This window comes from Pan troglodytes, chromosome 7 (assembly GCF_028858775.2).
Source record: "Pan troglodytes isolate AG18354 chromosome 7, NHGRI_mPanTro3-v2.0_pri, whole genome shotgun sequence".
NCBI classification, from domain to species: domain Eukaryota; kingdom Metazoa; phylum Chordata; class Mammalia; order Primates; family Hominidae; genus Pan; species Pan troglodytes.
Genome location: NC_072405.2, coordinates 150,481,110 through 150,497,216, shown reverse-complemented (window position 1 = coordinate 150,497,216; position 16,107 = coordinate 150,481,110). Strand labels below are relative to the sequence as shown.

At 47.8% G+C, this 16,107-nt stretch overlaps 1 protein-coding gene across 12 annotated transcripts in view; it reads left to right on the top strand.

Moving 5' to 3' along the window:
- The window catches only part of TRAPPC9 (trafficking protein particle complex subunit 9), a 733,986-nt gene that overhangs the window by 241,313 nt on the left and 476,566 nt on the right, over positions 1 to 16,107 (top strand). For all 12 annotated transcript variants that reach the window (XM_001142596.8, XM_063816568.1, XM_063816569.1 and 9 more), the window contains one exon: positions 4,401 to 4,525. In XM_001142596.8, the coding sequence (XP_001142596.4) occupies positions 4,401 to 4,525 (125 nt within the window). The remainder of the gene's footprint in view (positions 1 to 4,400; positions 4,526 to 16,107) is intronic.

The following is a 16,107-nucleotide window of genomic DNA, read 5'->3' as shown; positions in this document are numbered from 1 at the left end:
GAATTTACCATTTTTATAAGTGTAAAATAGGATTGGTATTTCCAAGGCAAAAACAAACAAACAAAAAGAATCTGGGTCCTTCAGGAGATAAAAACGTTGGTGTAATTTGCGAAGGATGGGAGCCTTCCCTCGGGAGGAGCTGGCCAAGCTGTATTACGGGCCCTGTGTATATGTCAGAGAGAGGGGTGGAGATACAGAGAGACACACAGACACACACAGAGATGAGATGGCAAAAATACTCCTTTGGGCACCCGGCCTTCACTCAACAGAGGACGACTTATTGGGTGAAGTCACATGGAGTGGTCTTTCATACCATGCTTGCTTAGAGGTCCGCTTGACCTGGTTCCTGGGGTAAGATGCTAAAAAAATGTGGAGTTGACGTTTTGCAAATGGCTCTGTTCATAACACTAGTACCCTTCACAGCAGGCATCACGGTGTCGTGGAGAGGTTTTATAAATTGTGTCCGTGGTGCTGAGAGAAATGAGAAAAAAGAGAGAAAATAAACTCATTCAACCTTAACAGCTTTTGATTGAGTCTTTACAAATAAGTCTTCGCACATATCTACCTGATGAAATTTCAGATAACCAGGAGTTGGTTGTTGAATGTGACTTTGGGATGATGGAATTTTTATTGAGCGTGTGTGTGTAAACTGTGTGCATGTCAACTAAATACTGGATTTGACCCTGTAATTTATTCATTCATTTAGTTACTATTTACTGAGGGCTTACAATTTGTTAGAGCCTGCATCAGCTACTATGAGGGGCATAATGGTGAATCTGACAAGAATTCAGTCTTCAAGGAGTTTGTAGTCATGAAGGAATGTAAGACGTGCATAATTTGCTGCAGTAGGAATAAGAACAGCTCTTTTTACTGAATGCTTGCCCCGTACCAGGCGTTGTGATAAATCCTTCCTATGCAATAATTCGTTTATTCTTCTGTATAACCTCACAGTATATGTGTTCTAATTATTCCCATTTAGGGGATGATGGATTTAAAGCTTGTAGAAGGTTATTTGACTTGATGAAGTTCATTCAGCCAGGTAGAAGGGGAGCCGCACCTCAGCCCCGACCCCTCTGATCTCCTACCGGGCTCTCTGCCTGTATACAGGTCAGCAGGAGGTAGGCACGGGTCTCAGGACAGAGAAGATGCTGGAACTCTGAGGAAGACGTACTTGCTTTCCATTAGGACAGCTAGGGGAGGCATTATGGAAGAGGTAGCATTTGAACTGAGACCAAAAATTGGGGCATATTAGGATATCAGATTGTCAGAGGGAAGAGAATTACCAATGCATAAAGGTAAAAAAAAATGGGGGTAGAACAAGGAGTGACAAGGAATAAATTCTGGTAGAAAAATGGCCTACCAGTTGCAGGGACTGACATGGTTCAAAGCTGGGCCTTAGGCCCAGTGAGGGCTGCTTTATTTACAGTCTACCCTTTGCTTTGTGGCCCTACCTGAAGCTTCCCAGATTTGCTATCCACTCTCCATGGGGAACACTGAACACCACTGTTTTTCACATCGAGTCCTTTGAGTATGTCAAAGGTTCTGCTCAGATTCTGCTCAGATTCTCTTGGTGAACTCTTCTGAAATCTGCAGGCACCTCTAGGGGATGTTTGTCAGGCTCATGTCTCTGTCTTTCCCCCTCTGCTAGACAGTAGCCCTGTAGTTCTTGTTAGCTCTCTGATGCTTGCATGGATTTTAAGACTACTTTGTCCATGTTTTCTAGCTGTTCTCAGTGGCTGAGCTGGTCTGAGTTGTCTAGCTTGTTATGAGGAGTAGAATCTTCTGAAGTTCATTTCATGCCTATTCAGCCTGAGCTGCTTGTGGGACATCAGGTGGACCTTTGCTGCCCACATGCAGTGCTTGAAGAGGGGCCAGTTGGGCACCTCCATTTTCTTCTAAGTGCAGTGAGGACCCTGCTCTTAAGTGCTTGATCACAGTCTTCATACGTGTCTTCCATAGGCACCACCAACAGAAACAGATCAGTTTGTCATTTTTCTTTTTGTAGATGCACAATGTCTGGTTCCTTCATGTGCTATTTTGGGCATAAGGTGTCATGGACTTTTCAAGTAGACTATTTTTTAATGTAAGATAATTTAGCTTTTGAAGATTTGAAGCCTCTAAGTAGAAAATTGCTTAATTCTTCTTTACCCAGTTGAATATTGTTTGTCATCCTGAAAATTGAACTACTTAAGGGGACATACCTTAGCAAATGATGCTTAAGAGAAGTGTTTTTGTTTTTTTTTTAAATTATGAACTATTTCTATTATGCTTGGTTAATTGCATATTTTTGCAAAGAGATATTAGGCATAGGGCCATGGGCCTAAGTTATTGCGAATTTGGAAATATACATTTTGTGTCAATTAAAAGTAAATACTCTTCATCTTATCACAAGAAGCTTTAGTTTCTTAATAAGAAGTTACTTAGATGGGTTCGTTTGAGATATGCAGCCATTGAAATTTTCTTTCCCAACAACTGTGTTAAAGCGAAAAGGATCCTAGGCTTAGAATCAAAAGCACCGAGTGTGAGTTTCAGACTTGCCACCCGTCTACCCATCCATCCATCCAATCAAGTTTACTAAACATCCATTCATGTGTGGTACGATGCCTAGGATCAATGACTGCCAGTATGACTGCGAGCAGGTTGTTTATTGCTGTTCTTTAAAATGGGGACAAGTTTCATTATCCTCAGCCAACTAACGCAGGAGCAGAAAACCAAACACCGCATGTTCTGTCTTACAAGTGGAAGCTGAACAATGAGAACACATGGACACAGGGAGGGGAACAACACACGCTGGGGCCTGTTGTGGGGTGGAGTGAGGGGAGGGAGAGCATTAGGAAAAATAGCTAATGCATGCTGGGTTTAATACCTGGGTGATGGGTTGATAGGTGCAGCACACCACCATGGCACACGTTTACCTATGGAATAAACCTGCACATCCTGCACATGTACTCTGGAACTTAAAAAGAAAGAATAAATAAAACGAGGGCAAGTTTAGAAACCATAAAGTGTCATGCCGATGTGAGTCCACATCTTACCAACCTCACTTTCTACCATTTGCCCTTTTGTCTCTGCTGTTCCATGTATCTTAAGTCAAAATCAGTATGAACGTGATTTCTTGCACAAGTTGCCTCTGGTGGTTTGTTCTCTTGGCCTGGTTTACACTGGAAGTCTGTGATACTCGCCATACTCATAGGTAGACTTCTCCCGCATGCCAGCTGGGTTCTGTTAGGGAGCTGCAGCTACTTGAAGATAACTCCTCAGGAGGCAGTATCTTTACGTTCTTGAGAATATATAAAACTGCAGTCAAATATCTCATTCATTCCGCCAGGTCTTCTCTTCTGTTAAATGGTGTATCATGCAGAGGCCTTGGAGACCAGTGCAGACTTTGACATTTCCTCCTGAGTGCTAGGGGCAGGGTGTGAGCCCCCTTTCCTCAGGAGACTCTGCGAGCTGTGTGGGGAGTTGACTTAGGGAAAGGAGTGAAGGCAACGGGGGAGAAGAGCCAGGAGGAAAACTACAGTGAGTCTGAGTTGGTGCGAACCACGAAAGCCATCCCTGGACATACTCTCAGAGCTAGCAGGATTTCCTTTTGGGATGGACGTGCGACATGAGATGCAGAGAGGACTTAAAGATGATTCGTGGGTTAGACCCGTCAATCGATAGATACTGTTAACAAGTAAGAAAAAAAACCAGATGGCAGAGTGTGGCTCCTCGGAGGTTTAAGTAGGGTCTTGTGGCAGAGAGTGGTGGCTGCTTGAAGCTGGGTGAGGAGGTAGCACTTAGACTAAGGTCAAGCGGCAAGAGAGAGCTGGCTGCACGAAGGGAGGGGAACTCATTCCAGCCTGAGGAGCGGCTCAGCAGAGGCCCAGGAGAGAGATGGGCCCTGCGTGGTCCAAACGCAGAGGGAAGGCTGGGGCCTCGGTCATCACATCCAGGTGGTCAGGAGCTGTCCTTTTTAAGGACTGATGCACTCTCAGCTTTTACTCATAGTAGACGTGAATATGTGCTTATGGAGGACACATCAGGCAGCTGTAACTGATACAAGATAGAATAGTCAGGACAGAAACTGGCATGCTCCTTACAGTCACAGTTTTTGAACAAAATCCCCTACATAAACAAAAACAAAAACAAAACCAGCCTGGGCAACTTGGTGAAACCCCACCTCTACCAAAAATACAAAAATTAGCCAGGTGTGGTGGCGCATGCCTTTAGTCCCAGGTACTAGGGAGGCTGAGGTGGGAGGATCACCAGAGCCCAGGAGGCAAAGGTTGCAGTGAGCAGAGATTGCACCACTGCACTCCAGCTTGTGCGACAGAGCGAGACCCATCCCAAACAACAACAACAGCAAACCCCAAAACCAAGCTGACGTGTTACTTATGATTTTTGTTCTTATTTTGTAGATGGAATCAGTGTGAGTGGCTTTCCCCTGTCCAGTCCTTTTCGGCAGGTCGTTCGGCCCCGAGTGGAGGGCAAACCTGTGAACCCACCCGAGAGCAACAAAGCAGGCGACTACAGCCACGTGAAGGTGAGTGGGTATGGCAGACGGCATCTGCCACGTGCCTTTCGGGCTTCTGCAAAGCCGTTTCTGAAGCACAGCTCTGAGTCCTTTTCAGAAAGGAAAGGCTATGTGTATTTGAAAGCTGGATTCTTGGTATTCTTTGTTCTTGGACAATGTTTTGGAAAGCCGTCACAGTGAAGCTTGAGTGCATTGTTTGGTGTTGCAAACTCTTATGTCCTTGGAACACGGAGATTCCGTGGGCTGAATCCAGGCGTGCGGTGATTAAAGCAGACTCTCTCCTGCCATTTCTCTATTCATTTGAAAAGTTTATTTATTGCATACCTCAGTTCGGATGTTTACCCTGTACATTTTTCTTAATCTTTTGGCAACCCTTCCCAATTGTTGGTTTGGAAGCACCAAGGAAGCCAAGACAGATATGCCGGTAGCAAGTGGATGTCAGTGCAAAGCTACGTGCCGCGGGCTTGTGGGCCAGCATGAGCAGAGGTGGCTGCTGGCTCCGTGGAGAGGCCTACACAAGTGCTCCGGGGTTTTGAGTCTTCAGCACATGGGAAGCTCTGGCTGTTTGAGCTGGCCCAGGGACAGCGTGTAGAGCAGGAGGACTGCAGGGCCTAAGAGCTGTGACTGGGCTGCAGGCGGCAATGTCACTTTCAGGCACGCTTGTGTTCAGGACCAGCCTTTGGGATGCTGTTTACAGTCCTCATGCCAAATTTAAGAGGGCAGGGACTGGTTAGGAACATCAGAATCGCTTGGCCAAGATGCTTGTGAGTCAGTGATACAATGGACTTTGAGACATTGGAGCTGCTCAAGAGGAGGGGTGCTATCTGATGAGGTCATGGCAAGAAGGAATAGGCCAGTTCTGGTTGATGGAGGTCATGTCAGTGGATTGAACTTGGAAGGAGCTAGTTTTAGGGGAAGAGTCCTCTCCCCTTTTGGGCTCTGCAGTAAAGAAGGGGGTTGTTGGTAGCGGGGAGTGCCCCATTCCTGGAGAGCTTCTGTTTGCACGGCAGCTTGGTTACTGTGTTGCTGGGCTCTTGGGTTAGCTAGGGGACTGGTGTGGGAGAAGCTTCGCAGCAGAGGCAGCAAAGGCCCCAGTGTGCAACCGCACGGCACATGCACAGAGCTACCAAGTACAGGAGGGTGCTGTCTGGTGGGCTTGAGGCAGACTTTCTTTGCATGTCTCACAATTTTTTGTGGAAAGCTGGATCTTTTAGGTAATGGATCGTAGCAAGTTGGAGGCTGAGCCCCGCCGCCCTCCCCTGGCGCTGTGTGTTGCTGTTCTTCTTGTGTGTCCATCAGTTTTGCAACTTGCCTTGACTTACCTTCGTGGAGTCTGTTTTCCTCAGTGTGTGACGTCTCTGCTTTGTTGATGATTTTCTCCTTCCTGTTTTTACTGCTCGCCTGGATTCCCAGGGCGTGCCCCAGGTGCCCTGGAGCTTTGTGGGCAGCCAGTGTCTGATTAGAGGTTGTGCTGAAATGCTTCAGTTCAGCAGGCCTTCCACCATTCCCCGATGGATCTGCACGTGCCTTGGGGATTGCTGTCAAACTGCAGGGCTGTTTCTTTCGTCTGAATTCACAAGGCCTCACATTGGGCCAGGGTCAGTGGCTCATGGGGGCCCTCTCTGGTTTGTCCTGAACGTGTGAGGGCTTGTGCATGTGCACAGCTGCCCAGGTTTCCAGCGTTGTGGGACCAACAGGCTTGTTTGCCCCGTGTATAGTAGCAGACCCATGACATGGAGACAGCAGGGTTTGCAGCGAAGCAATAGTTTAATGACAGCAGGAAGCCACACGAGGAGGTGGGAGGAGACCCTTAAACCCATCTCCCTGAGGAATTCTGGGCTGTGGGTTAGAAGGGGGTCGTGGAAGGTAAGGACCTGAAAAGCTGGGGTCATTGGTTGTGGTGAGGGGGATGAAACATCAGGATGTGGAAACTGCATTCTTTGATGAATTAACTCTCCGTGAGGTCCCTCAGACACCTGGCATAAGTGGGGTCCTTCAGGCCAGCAGATGTCAGTAGTTACACTGGTATGCAGGACCGGAAAGAATATCTCAAAGGGAAAACGTAATGTTTTGTAATGTTCAAGTGGCTGTCGACGGAGCTGTTAGGGGAACTAGGGTCTTGGAGCAAGGTCTGTGTGATTCTGGGGCAATTCAGGCGCCGGCAACGCTGAGGAAGCAGGTCGGGCAGGCTGCCCTCGTGATGGACGCCGAGTGTGCTTCAGGCTTTTTTATTTTTCCTTCTCCCCTTCCTTTCTTCCCTGATTTATTGTATAAAGTTTATAGAAACGGTTTCACTGGGGTAACTGGGGGCTTACCAAGGCCTTCTGTGCTCTTTCATTTACTGGCTCTTCCTGTTGAATTTCTGGCGGGTCTGCTGTTTTATCATTTCCCCAACTAGTTTTGTGACTTTAGGCCAGCTGCAGTGTTACCTTCCCTGACTGTTTCCTCCTAAAATCCAGGTTTTTTTTCTTTTAATTTGAGATGGGAGTCTCGTTCTGTCACCTAGGCTGGAGTGCAGTGGTGCGATCTCAGCTCACTGAAGTCTCTGCCTCCTGGGTTCAAGCGATTTTCCTGCCTCAGCCTCCAGAGTAGCTGGAATTACAGGCGTGCGCCACCACACCCGGCTAATTTTTATATTTTTAGCAGAGACGGGGTTTCACCATGTTGACCAGGCTGGTCTCGAACTCTTGACCTCAAGTGATCCACCCACCTCTGCCTCCCAAAGTGCTGGGATTACAGATGTGAGCCACCACACCTGGCCTCCCACTGTTATTTTTGACAACACCCCTGGACATGTGTTTTCCACCCTCTGATCCAAATAAAGTCAGCCTCTTCCAGCAGGTAGCAGAGCAGCAGACAGTCTTCTGCCTGTCTCTCCTGGCCAGGTCGAACTTGTGTGCCAAGGAGTTGGGAGTAGCAGGGGCGGTGGAACCAGTCCCTGTCTAAAATGCCACAGTCTCCCTTGCTCTTACCAAGATTAACGAGATTGTCATGAATAAATGCTTCTCAATTTGTTGTATGCCTTTGGTCAGTTTGAACATCTTTAAATGGTTGTTCTTGATGACTTTGTCCATTTGCATCTTTGCTTTTTGGGCAGAGGTTTAGCCAAGCTTCCCACTAAGCAATTCTGGAAATCCCACCCCTCAGACCTATTTACCTTCTGGTTATTCTTTCAGAGCTGGGGATAGAATGAAAAATGCTGATTTGGAAAGATGTTCCTTTGGGCCTACTAACATCTTAGGTGTTTATTCCTAAATGCTGGTGGAGTAGTGGAGAGGTTTGAGTGTCGTGGTGGCGTCGTGCAGCTCTGCTGGCCGTTTGCTGTGAGACCAGCTGCGATTTTCTGTATAGATTATTGGCATGCTTTTATCTGAGCACTTGAACTCCTTCTAGACTTTCGCCATGACTTTTTTTTTTTTTTGGAGACAGAGTATTGCTCTGTTGCCCAGGCTGGAGTGCAGTGGCGTGATCTCGGCTCACTGCAACCTCCACCTCCTGGGTTCAAGTGATTCTTGTGCCTCAGCCTCTGCAGTAGCTGGGATTACAGGCGTGCACCACCATGCCCAGCTAATTTTTGTGTTTTTAGTAGAGATGGGGTTTCACCATTGTTGACCAGGCTGGTCTCAAACTTCCGACCTCAAGTGACCTGCCTGCCTTGGCCTCCCAAAGTGCTGGGATTACTGGCATGAGCCACCGTGCCTGGCTCGCCATGGCATTGAATATACTAGCTTGCTCACTAGTGTGGGCCCTTTCGCGATCTCTGTTCCTTGTTACGGTAGGGATTCACTGGCACAGGCAGGCCCCGGGAATTTTGGGGAGCAGGTGTTTACATGTGTCTGTAAACTGTTTTGACACAGCTGTAGGGGGTATATTTATTTGTATTATGCTGTAAGTCCAGATGTGGGGTTATAGAATCTTTCGTGGGAAAGGAGCCTGACTAGTGTCCCCTTCTGGTGCTACTCCTCATGCTTAGATCCTGCCAGAGGCCGTCCACTGCCACCGGCACCCTCTCATTGCGCAGCCTGTTCTCATCCTCAGACTCTAGTCCCTCACAGAGTTTACTTTCAACCCTGTGCTGCTTCGTGTCTTCCTCCCACCTTCCTTGTGCCATTCCAGACCTCCTCCCGAGTAGGACCTCCTCAAGGCTACAGAGGACGTCCTTGTTTTGCCGTCGCTGTATCACTCCATCCATTTTGCAGTGCACCAGATGTGGTGCTCTCCCTTAAGCCCCTAGCAGCGCTGACTGCACAGGCTGGGTTCAGGCTTCCTTCTGACCCTCCCTCACTCTGCCTCTTTGCTGAATTAAAGCACAACGTATATTGTGCTCCAGTTGTGAGTCAGTTACGGTGCCCCGGGGTTGGGACACTATGATGGATTTCAGGGGCCTCCTTTTTAGGAGCCCTCGAGTTGGGGGCTGTCATACAAGCCAGTAACTCAGCCTTGTCCACTGAGGACCGTGTTAAGCAGCGTGCCGTGTGATGGGGAAACAAGGGTGCATCATGGCTGTCTTGACTTCATGGAACTCCTGGGCTGGTGGCTAAGATACAAGTAAATAAAACAAGAAAAAGTGGTTAGAATACAGGTGATCCTCGTGGCTGTGGCTGCACGGAGGAAGTCGAGGAAGGCCTGTGAGAGGAAGTTGCACTCAAGTGGAGTATTGAAGGAAGAAGAAGCTGGGGCGAGCTAGCAGGCCAGGGTGGAGAGGGCATTCCCGAACCTGCGGCTGGCAGGTGCAGAGGCCCCTGAAGTCTGTGTGTGTATGGCATGCTGCTGCAGGCCTGCCGTCCTGAGCACGGGAGCACGGAGAGGGCTGAGAGGAGACAGGCCAGGCTGCCAAGGGTTTCAGAGGCACGCGGAGTTCGTTGGTTCCTTCCTTTGCTTTGTGATCCACTCATACTTCTTTTGGGGGGCATCTCTCACATTTGAGATACTCTGTTAGACAAGAAGAGGATTTTTTCTGTGTCTCACAGGATAGGCTCTTACAGTTTAGGGTAACATTTCAAAATCTAGGAGATGCTCTTCACACTTGGTTGGGTCTTGGTGCCTGTGGCATGGATTTTGTTTTCTTCAATTGAGTGTTGCAAGGGTGAATGTGCTGTTTTTCTTTGGAATCATTATAAATGTATATAGATAGAGATGAATGTTCGTACATGTATTTAAATGTAATGATTAAAATATCATTACCGTTTACTGAGGAACTCTTGCGTATCAGGCACTTGCATCGAAATTCTCCTTTTGGATTCCCTTGAGAGTTGTTTGAGTAGGTGCTATTATCCTCTAAGGAGAAAACGGAGGCTCTTTGAGGTGATGTCACACTCTCCAAGTTACCCACTTTGGTCTCTGTCAGTTACACTGTGACACCTTCTTCTTTCACTACAGCTTTTCTGAATTTTACCTGTAGACAGAGTCCCAACGCCTCTGTATCCTGCACTCAAGGCCTTTGATGCCTTCCCCTTGGACCATCATTTCATCGGTTCTCTGTCTCATTGCTGCCTTGTGACCCCCGTCTGCCCTTGGAGGCCAGCCACTTTCCTCGAGTGGCCTGGGCACCCTCCTCCACAGCTTTAGCGTGGGAACTGAGAGGAAGAGAACTGACGTTTATGGATTGGGATCTGCCGGGCAGGGACTGTTCGGGTGCTTGACATTCCCAGGTTTCCTCAATCCTTGTAAATATCCTATGAGGTGAGTGGGGAAGCGGAAGTTTAGGGAAGACTTGCCCAAGTTCGCCACGTCTATGGGTGGTGGAGTCAGGGCATGAATCTTTGTCTTTTCCTTTTTTTTTTTTTCGGAGATGGAGTTTTGCTCTGTCGCTCAGGCTGGAGAGCAGTGGCGTGATCTTGGCTCACTGCAACTTCTGCCTCCCGGGTTCAAGCAATTCTCCTGCCTCAGCCTCCCAAGTAGCTGGGACTACAGGTGTCCGCCACCAGGACCAGCTAATTTTTTTTTTGTATTTTAGTAGAGATGGGGTTTCACTGTGTTGCCTGGGCTGGTCCCGAACTCCGGAGCTCAGGCAATCCACCTGCCTCAGCCTCCCAAAGTGCTGGGATTACAGGCGTGAGCCACCGTGCCTGGCGCCTGCCCTCTGTGTCTCTTCTAATAATCTTCATCCTGTGGTCCCACCCTTAAGGAGGACAGGATCTGATGGGAAAGGTCCGTGAAGGGCCTTCCAGGTAAAGGTGCTGTGCCACCCACGGAAGGAGCGTGGGTGCGTCCTGGGTAAGAGGGAGCAGTTGGGTTTGCCTGAGATCCATCAGTAGTGAATATGGTGGATTTCAAACCTGTGCAATCATGCGGCATTTTCTGGTTGTCGAGGTTTGTCTTCTGCGGGACGGCTGAGCCTCTCTGGGGACCGGAGCGGGAGCTGTGCAAGTGAAGTGGCTGACAGTGCTGTCTGTGGGGACATCTATTGCTGTAGGGGCATCTGGCACCATGAGCTTGTTACAGAGCCCTTCTCCCCGAAGCAGGAATGATGTGATTTAATTGGAATCGTGCTAAACCTATAAAACTATCACCGAGGAATGGTGTAGTCATGGAAACAAGTAATTCAGTGAAAGCTGCTCCTAGGGAGCACCCCGAGAAGTGGGAAAGATAACATGTGTTTCTCAGGTTTTCCAGAAAGATGCCTTCCTCCATTTAGCTAGAGTGACTGTGTCTGTCCACGTTCATGACTGTCTTTCCTGCATGCCTCAGGAGGAATCTTCTAGGGTTGAAAATAGGGACTGTGTGAACTGGATGCATCTTAGAAACAATATTTATGCAAGCCAGCAAGACAGTCCAGCTTTTCTGACTCTCAGCATCCCCCTCTGTAAAATTGAACGACAATGCTTCCTTCATAGGATTGTTGGGAGGCTTAAATGATAAAAGAGCCTGGCAGGGGAAAGAAAGAAGGTTGGACCAAGGCAGGAAATAATTCATTGGGACTTCATTCTTGTATGTAAGGAGGAAAATGAGATTTGGTCAGTGAGTCCAGGTCAGTCACAGTCCTGCTGGTTGTTAACAACAAGAGCAGCTCTGGACTAGGCAGGGGTGTAAGGGCCTCTGGAACAGGTAGATGTCGGGTCCCCTGAGTAGCTGGGAGTCTGGTCTTTGCCCAGATCAGCTGTGGGCCTTTGGCCAGGTACTTAGTGCTGCCTAGCCTGGCTTCCCCCAACTGCAAAGCCAGGCTGGTGTCTACCCTCTGAGTTGGATATGACGTGCCTAAAACATGTCATCGTAACCAGAACATGGCAGGGGCTCCATTGAGAGCCCTTCTGAGAAGGGCCCAAACTTGGTGCCCACATCACGGACTGGGGCTGCAGAAATGCCCGGCAACAGGAGGCTTTTCCCTGAGTTGGACTGTGTGCCGTGTGGCACTAGAGGTACCCATGGCTTTGCCTGTTGAAGGCATCCAACTTATGCACAGCCTTCAGAGCTGCATAGAGATGTGGGAGCCAGCTGAGACCTGGAGGATAAAGCATTCCAAGTGGCTGGAACGACTGTGAACAGTCAGGGAGCGGACACCAGCATGCACGGCTGCAGCCATTTATTGTGGTGTGCTCTCTGGCTCTGAATAGATTCCACTTCCCTCCATGTGCAGTACTGCTCTGTAAACACTCCACACCTGCTTATAGCTTGCTGGAAAGCAGTTTTGAAATCCTAACGAAACTAGTTTGCCAGGAGGCGGGGCCAGGCCTCCCTTAAGCTCTGTGCACGGTTGGCTTTGGGGAGCCTGTTGGTTCCTGCTCCCCCTTGTCAACATCTTATCTCTTAAAATTTGAGCAGGTAGGTGTAATAGCTGTAGCTTCATTCATGGGCAGCTCCTATGGGAGCCAGGGGTTGTGCTTCACTTTAAGAAATTAGAAAAAAAAAAATGTAGATTAAACCCAAAGTCAGTAGAAAAGGAAATAATAAAGATCAGAGTGGAAAACAATGAAATAGGAAACAGAAACCCAACATAGACAAAGCAACCAAAAGCTTATTTTTGGAGAACAGTTAATGAAATTCATCAGCTTCCAGCCAGATTGATCAGAGAGAAGACACAAATTAACAGTATTAGAAATGAGAGAGTTGGCATAACACAGATTTTATAGATATTAAAATGATATGAATATATTATAAAAAGTTTATGCTAATAAATGTGAAAACTGAGATGATGTGACAAATTCCTTAGAAGACACAAAATACCAATGCTTACACACAGATATAGACAACCACAATAGACATAGCCACTTAGGAAACAGAATGTTTTGTTAAAACCTTCCCATATAAGATCATGAGGGCTCAGAAAGAAAATTGAAATGGAAAATATAATAAAATAAAAAAGTCAACAAAAAAGAAGATTAGAAAGTAAAAAAACAAAAAAACAAAAAAACTTTTTTTTTTTTTGAGACAGAGTCTTGCTCTGTCACCAGGCTAGAGTGGTGCAGTGGCGCGATCTTGGCTCACTGCTACCTCTGCCTCCTGGGTTCAAGCGATTCTCCTGTCTCAGCCTCCCAAGTAGCTGGGACTACAGGTGTGCGCCACCATGCCCAGCTAATTTTTATATTTTTTGTAGAGACGGGGTTTCACCATGTTGGCCAGGATGGTCTCGATCTCTTGACCTCATGATCTGCCTGCCTCGGCCTCCCAAAGTGCTGGGATTACAGGTGTGAGCCACCATGCCCAGCCAAAAAAAACTTTTTAAAAAGACAAAAGAAAAAAAACGCCTTCCCATCGAGAAAATTTTGGGGCCAGATGGCTTACTTATGCATCTTACCAAACACTTAAGGGAGAAATAATATGAAATCTATGTAGACTCTTCCTTCAGGAAACCTAAAAATGAAGGAATACTTCTTAAGTCATTCTGTGAGGTCGACATTTCTCTGATACCAAAACCAGGCAAAGAGATTATGGGGGAAAAAATCCCCAAAGAGTAAAACCCAAAGCACTACAGACCAATATCCCTCCTGAACACAGATGCAAAAATTTTAAGCAAAAATTGAGCATCTACTATTTAACCCTATGTAAAATATTGACGGATTGGGGTTTATCTGGGGAATGCAAGGTTAGCTTAACATGAGAAAACCTGCAAATGTAATTCTGCATATTGGCAAACTGAAAATGGAAAACTATGTATGCCATCTCAAGAGACAGAAAAAGCGTTTGATAAAAACCCAGCATCTATTTAGAATGAAAACTCTCAGCAAATCAGAAACAGGATGGAGCTTCCTCTGCCTGTTGAAATGCATCTACCAGCCCTGGGCAGCTACCCCTGTCCTTCACCATGAGAGGTGGCCTGCGCTTGCCTGAGGCCAGCCATCCGCATCTGCTTACCTGGCTGGACGAGGCGTGTCTTCTTGCATTGCTGGTCCTGAGCGCAGGCTCTTTGCTTGGCTGGGCCTTCTTGCTCACTTCCTTTCATTCATGGCATGCTCCTCTGTCCTCCTGGGTGAGCTCTGAGGTCACCTGGTCTGCTGAGCCTTCCTCCGCAAGTGGCACACCCAGAGTCAGGCCCTTCTTCCTGTGTCCTCGTCTGCTGTCCGTTCCCACCTGGATGGTAGCACCTCCCACACTGTTACTGTTGTCCTTTGCTTATATTGCTGAGCTCCCCATCACTGTAAGCGCCTCTTGGCCATGGGCTTGTGAAGCATGCCTTCTGTACACATTTCTTGACCCGGATATTCCAGACAGTGAGGCCAGACAGCCCCTCTCCATGGGGTTGCCTGAAGATTCTCTTCATTAGTGAGGCAAAGCAAGGCAGTAAACTATGTTTTATCTCATTCGATCAGAATAAAGCTTAACTTTGGGTTTTTTGGGATTCTAACAACATTCAGGTACGTCATGTAAAATACGTTACTTTAGCTTTTAAAATAAAGAATTGTGGGATGTTTATGAAGTTTCTATATACTTTTATATTTTTTTCTTAAGAGACAGAGTTGTGCTCTGTTGCTCAGGCTAGAATGCAGTGGTGTGATCAGAGCACACTGGAGCCTTGACCTCCTGGGCTCAAGTGATTCTCCTGCCTCAGCGGCTCAAGTAGCTGGGACTACAGGTGCGTGCTACCACACCTGGCTAAGTTTTGTATTTTTTGCAGAGACAGGATTTCAACATGTTGCCCAGGCTGGTCTCGAACACCTGGGCTCAAGTAATTCACCTGCCTCGGTCTACCAAAGTGCTGGAATTACAGGCATATGCCACCATGCCTGGCCTTCCAGCTAATTTTTAAAAAATATTTTTTTTTTATTTTTAATTTGTTGTAGAGATGTGGTCTGGCTTTGTTGACCAGGTTGGTCTTGAACTCCTGGCCTCAAGTGAACCTCCTGCCTTGGTCTCCCAAAGCACTAGGGCTGCAGGTGTGAGCCACCACACCCAGCTAACTTTTACATTTTAATAATTACAGTTGCAAATGGACCAAAAGAATCTGTAAAGACAACTTAGGAGCAAATGTATTCAAGTTTTTTTTTAAAAAAAAACCCTAGGATATACAACAAATAGCATTGCTTCTTAATCAAGCTGTGTTACAAATTAAAAATGGTTTCCACGAGCCCTTCGGGGCCTGGGGGGCAGCAGAATGGATGTTCCCATCAGCGGTGAGGAAAACACGTATTATGCCAGTTATTCCTTGAACACTTACAGCAGCCTGATTTGTGTGAGGAGCATGGCCACAGGCTTGCATAAGACATGCTTCTGCCCTTGAAAATCTTGCAGTAGAGCCGGGGGAGAGAACATCCACAGAAGCAATGGTGCCCAGCGCTGCTCTTGCCGTAGAGGTGTGCAGTTGGGACTGTGGCCTTCCTTGGGGACAGGCAGTGCCTTCATCATCTGTTTGTTCCCAAGACAGCCATGTAATCATCGGTTTGCTGGGTGGGAAAGGGGGTGGGCGTACAGGGAATCCAGGAGAGAAAGGGCTTAGGCAAGGGAGGGAGATGAAGCTAGCGGGGGTGTGGGGGGACATGGAAGAGAGAAGGCTTCCCGGAGAACCGGCTGGGATTCTTCAGGCAGACGGGGGGATGGGGAAGTCCAGAGAGAGTGGAGGAACCCCGCACTTCCCTCCAGCAGCAGCAGCCGCCACAGTGTCCTGTCCAGCATTTTCCGATGCTCACTTGGTGCTGGGCCCTGCCCCTGGAGTTTCCTCTGCATTGACGGTGCGCGTTCACCACAGACCTGTGAGGCGGGGGTCACTCCCAGCTTTCCTGTTTTCTAGATGAAGACAGCGGCGTGGCCCTGCTGGGTGCCTTGCCCTGAATCCCCTCAGTAGTTCAGCGGCAGAGGCAGGCTCGGCACCGGGCCGGCCGATGGCAGAATTCGCGGTTCCGGCCCCTCTACTAGGCTGGCACGCCCAGGCATGGCAGGCAGCCGAACAGGCCGAGGCCAGAAGAAGAGCGAGACAGAGGCTCGGGATGTGACGCCGAGGAGATTTAGCACGGTGACAGTGTTTACAGATTACTTCCCTCATGACCGCAACTTCCCATCATTCAAGTGGAAATGACTGAACAGCTTAGAAAGATTAAGTTAGCCCAAGGTCAAGCAGTTACTAAGTAGAAGTTAAAATTCAAATCAGGATAGGTCTGAATCCAAAGTTCACGCTATTTCCATGATATCCTGCTGCCCCTTTACGTATAATTTCTAAGTTT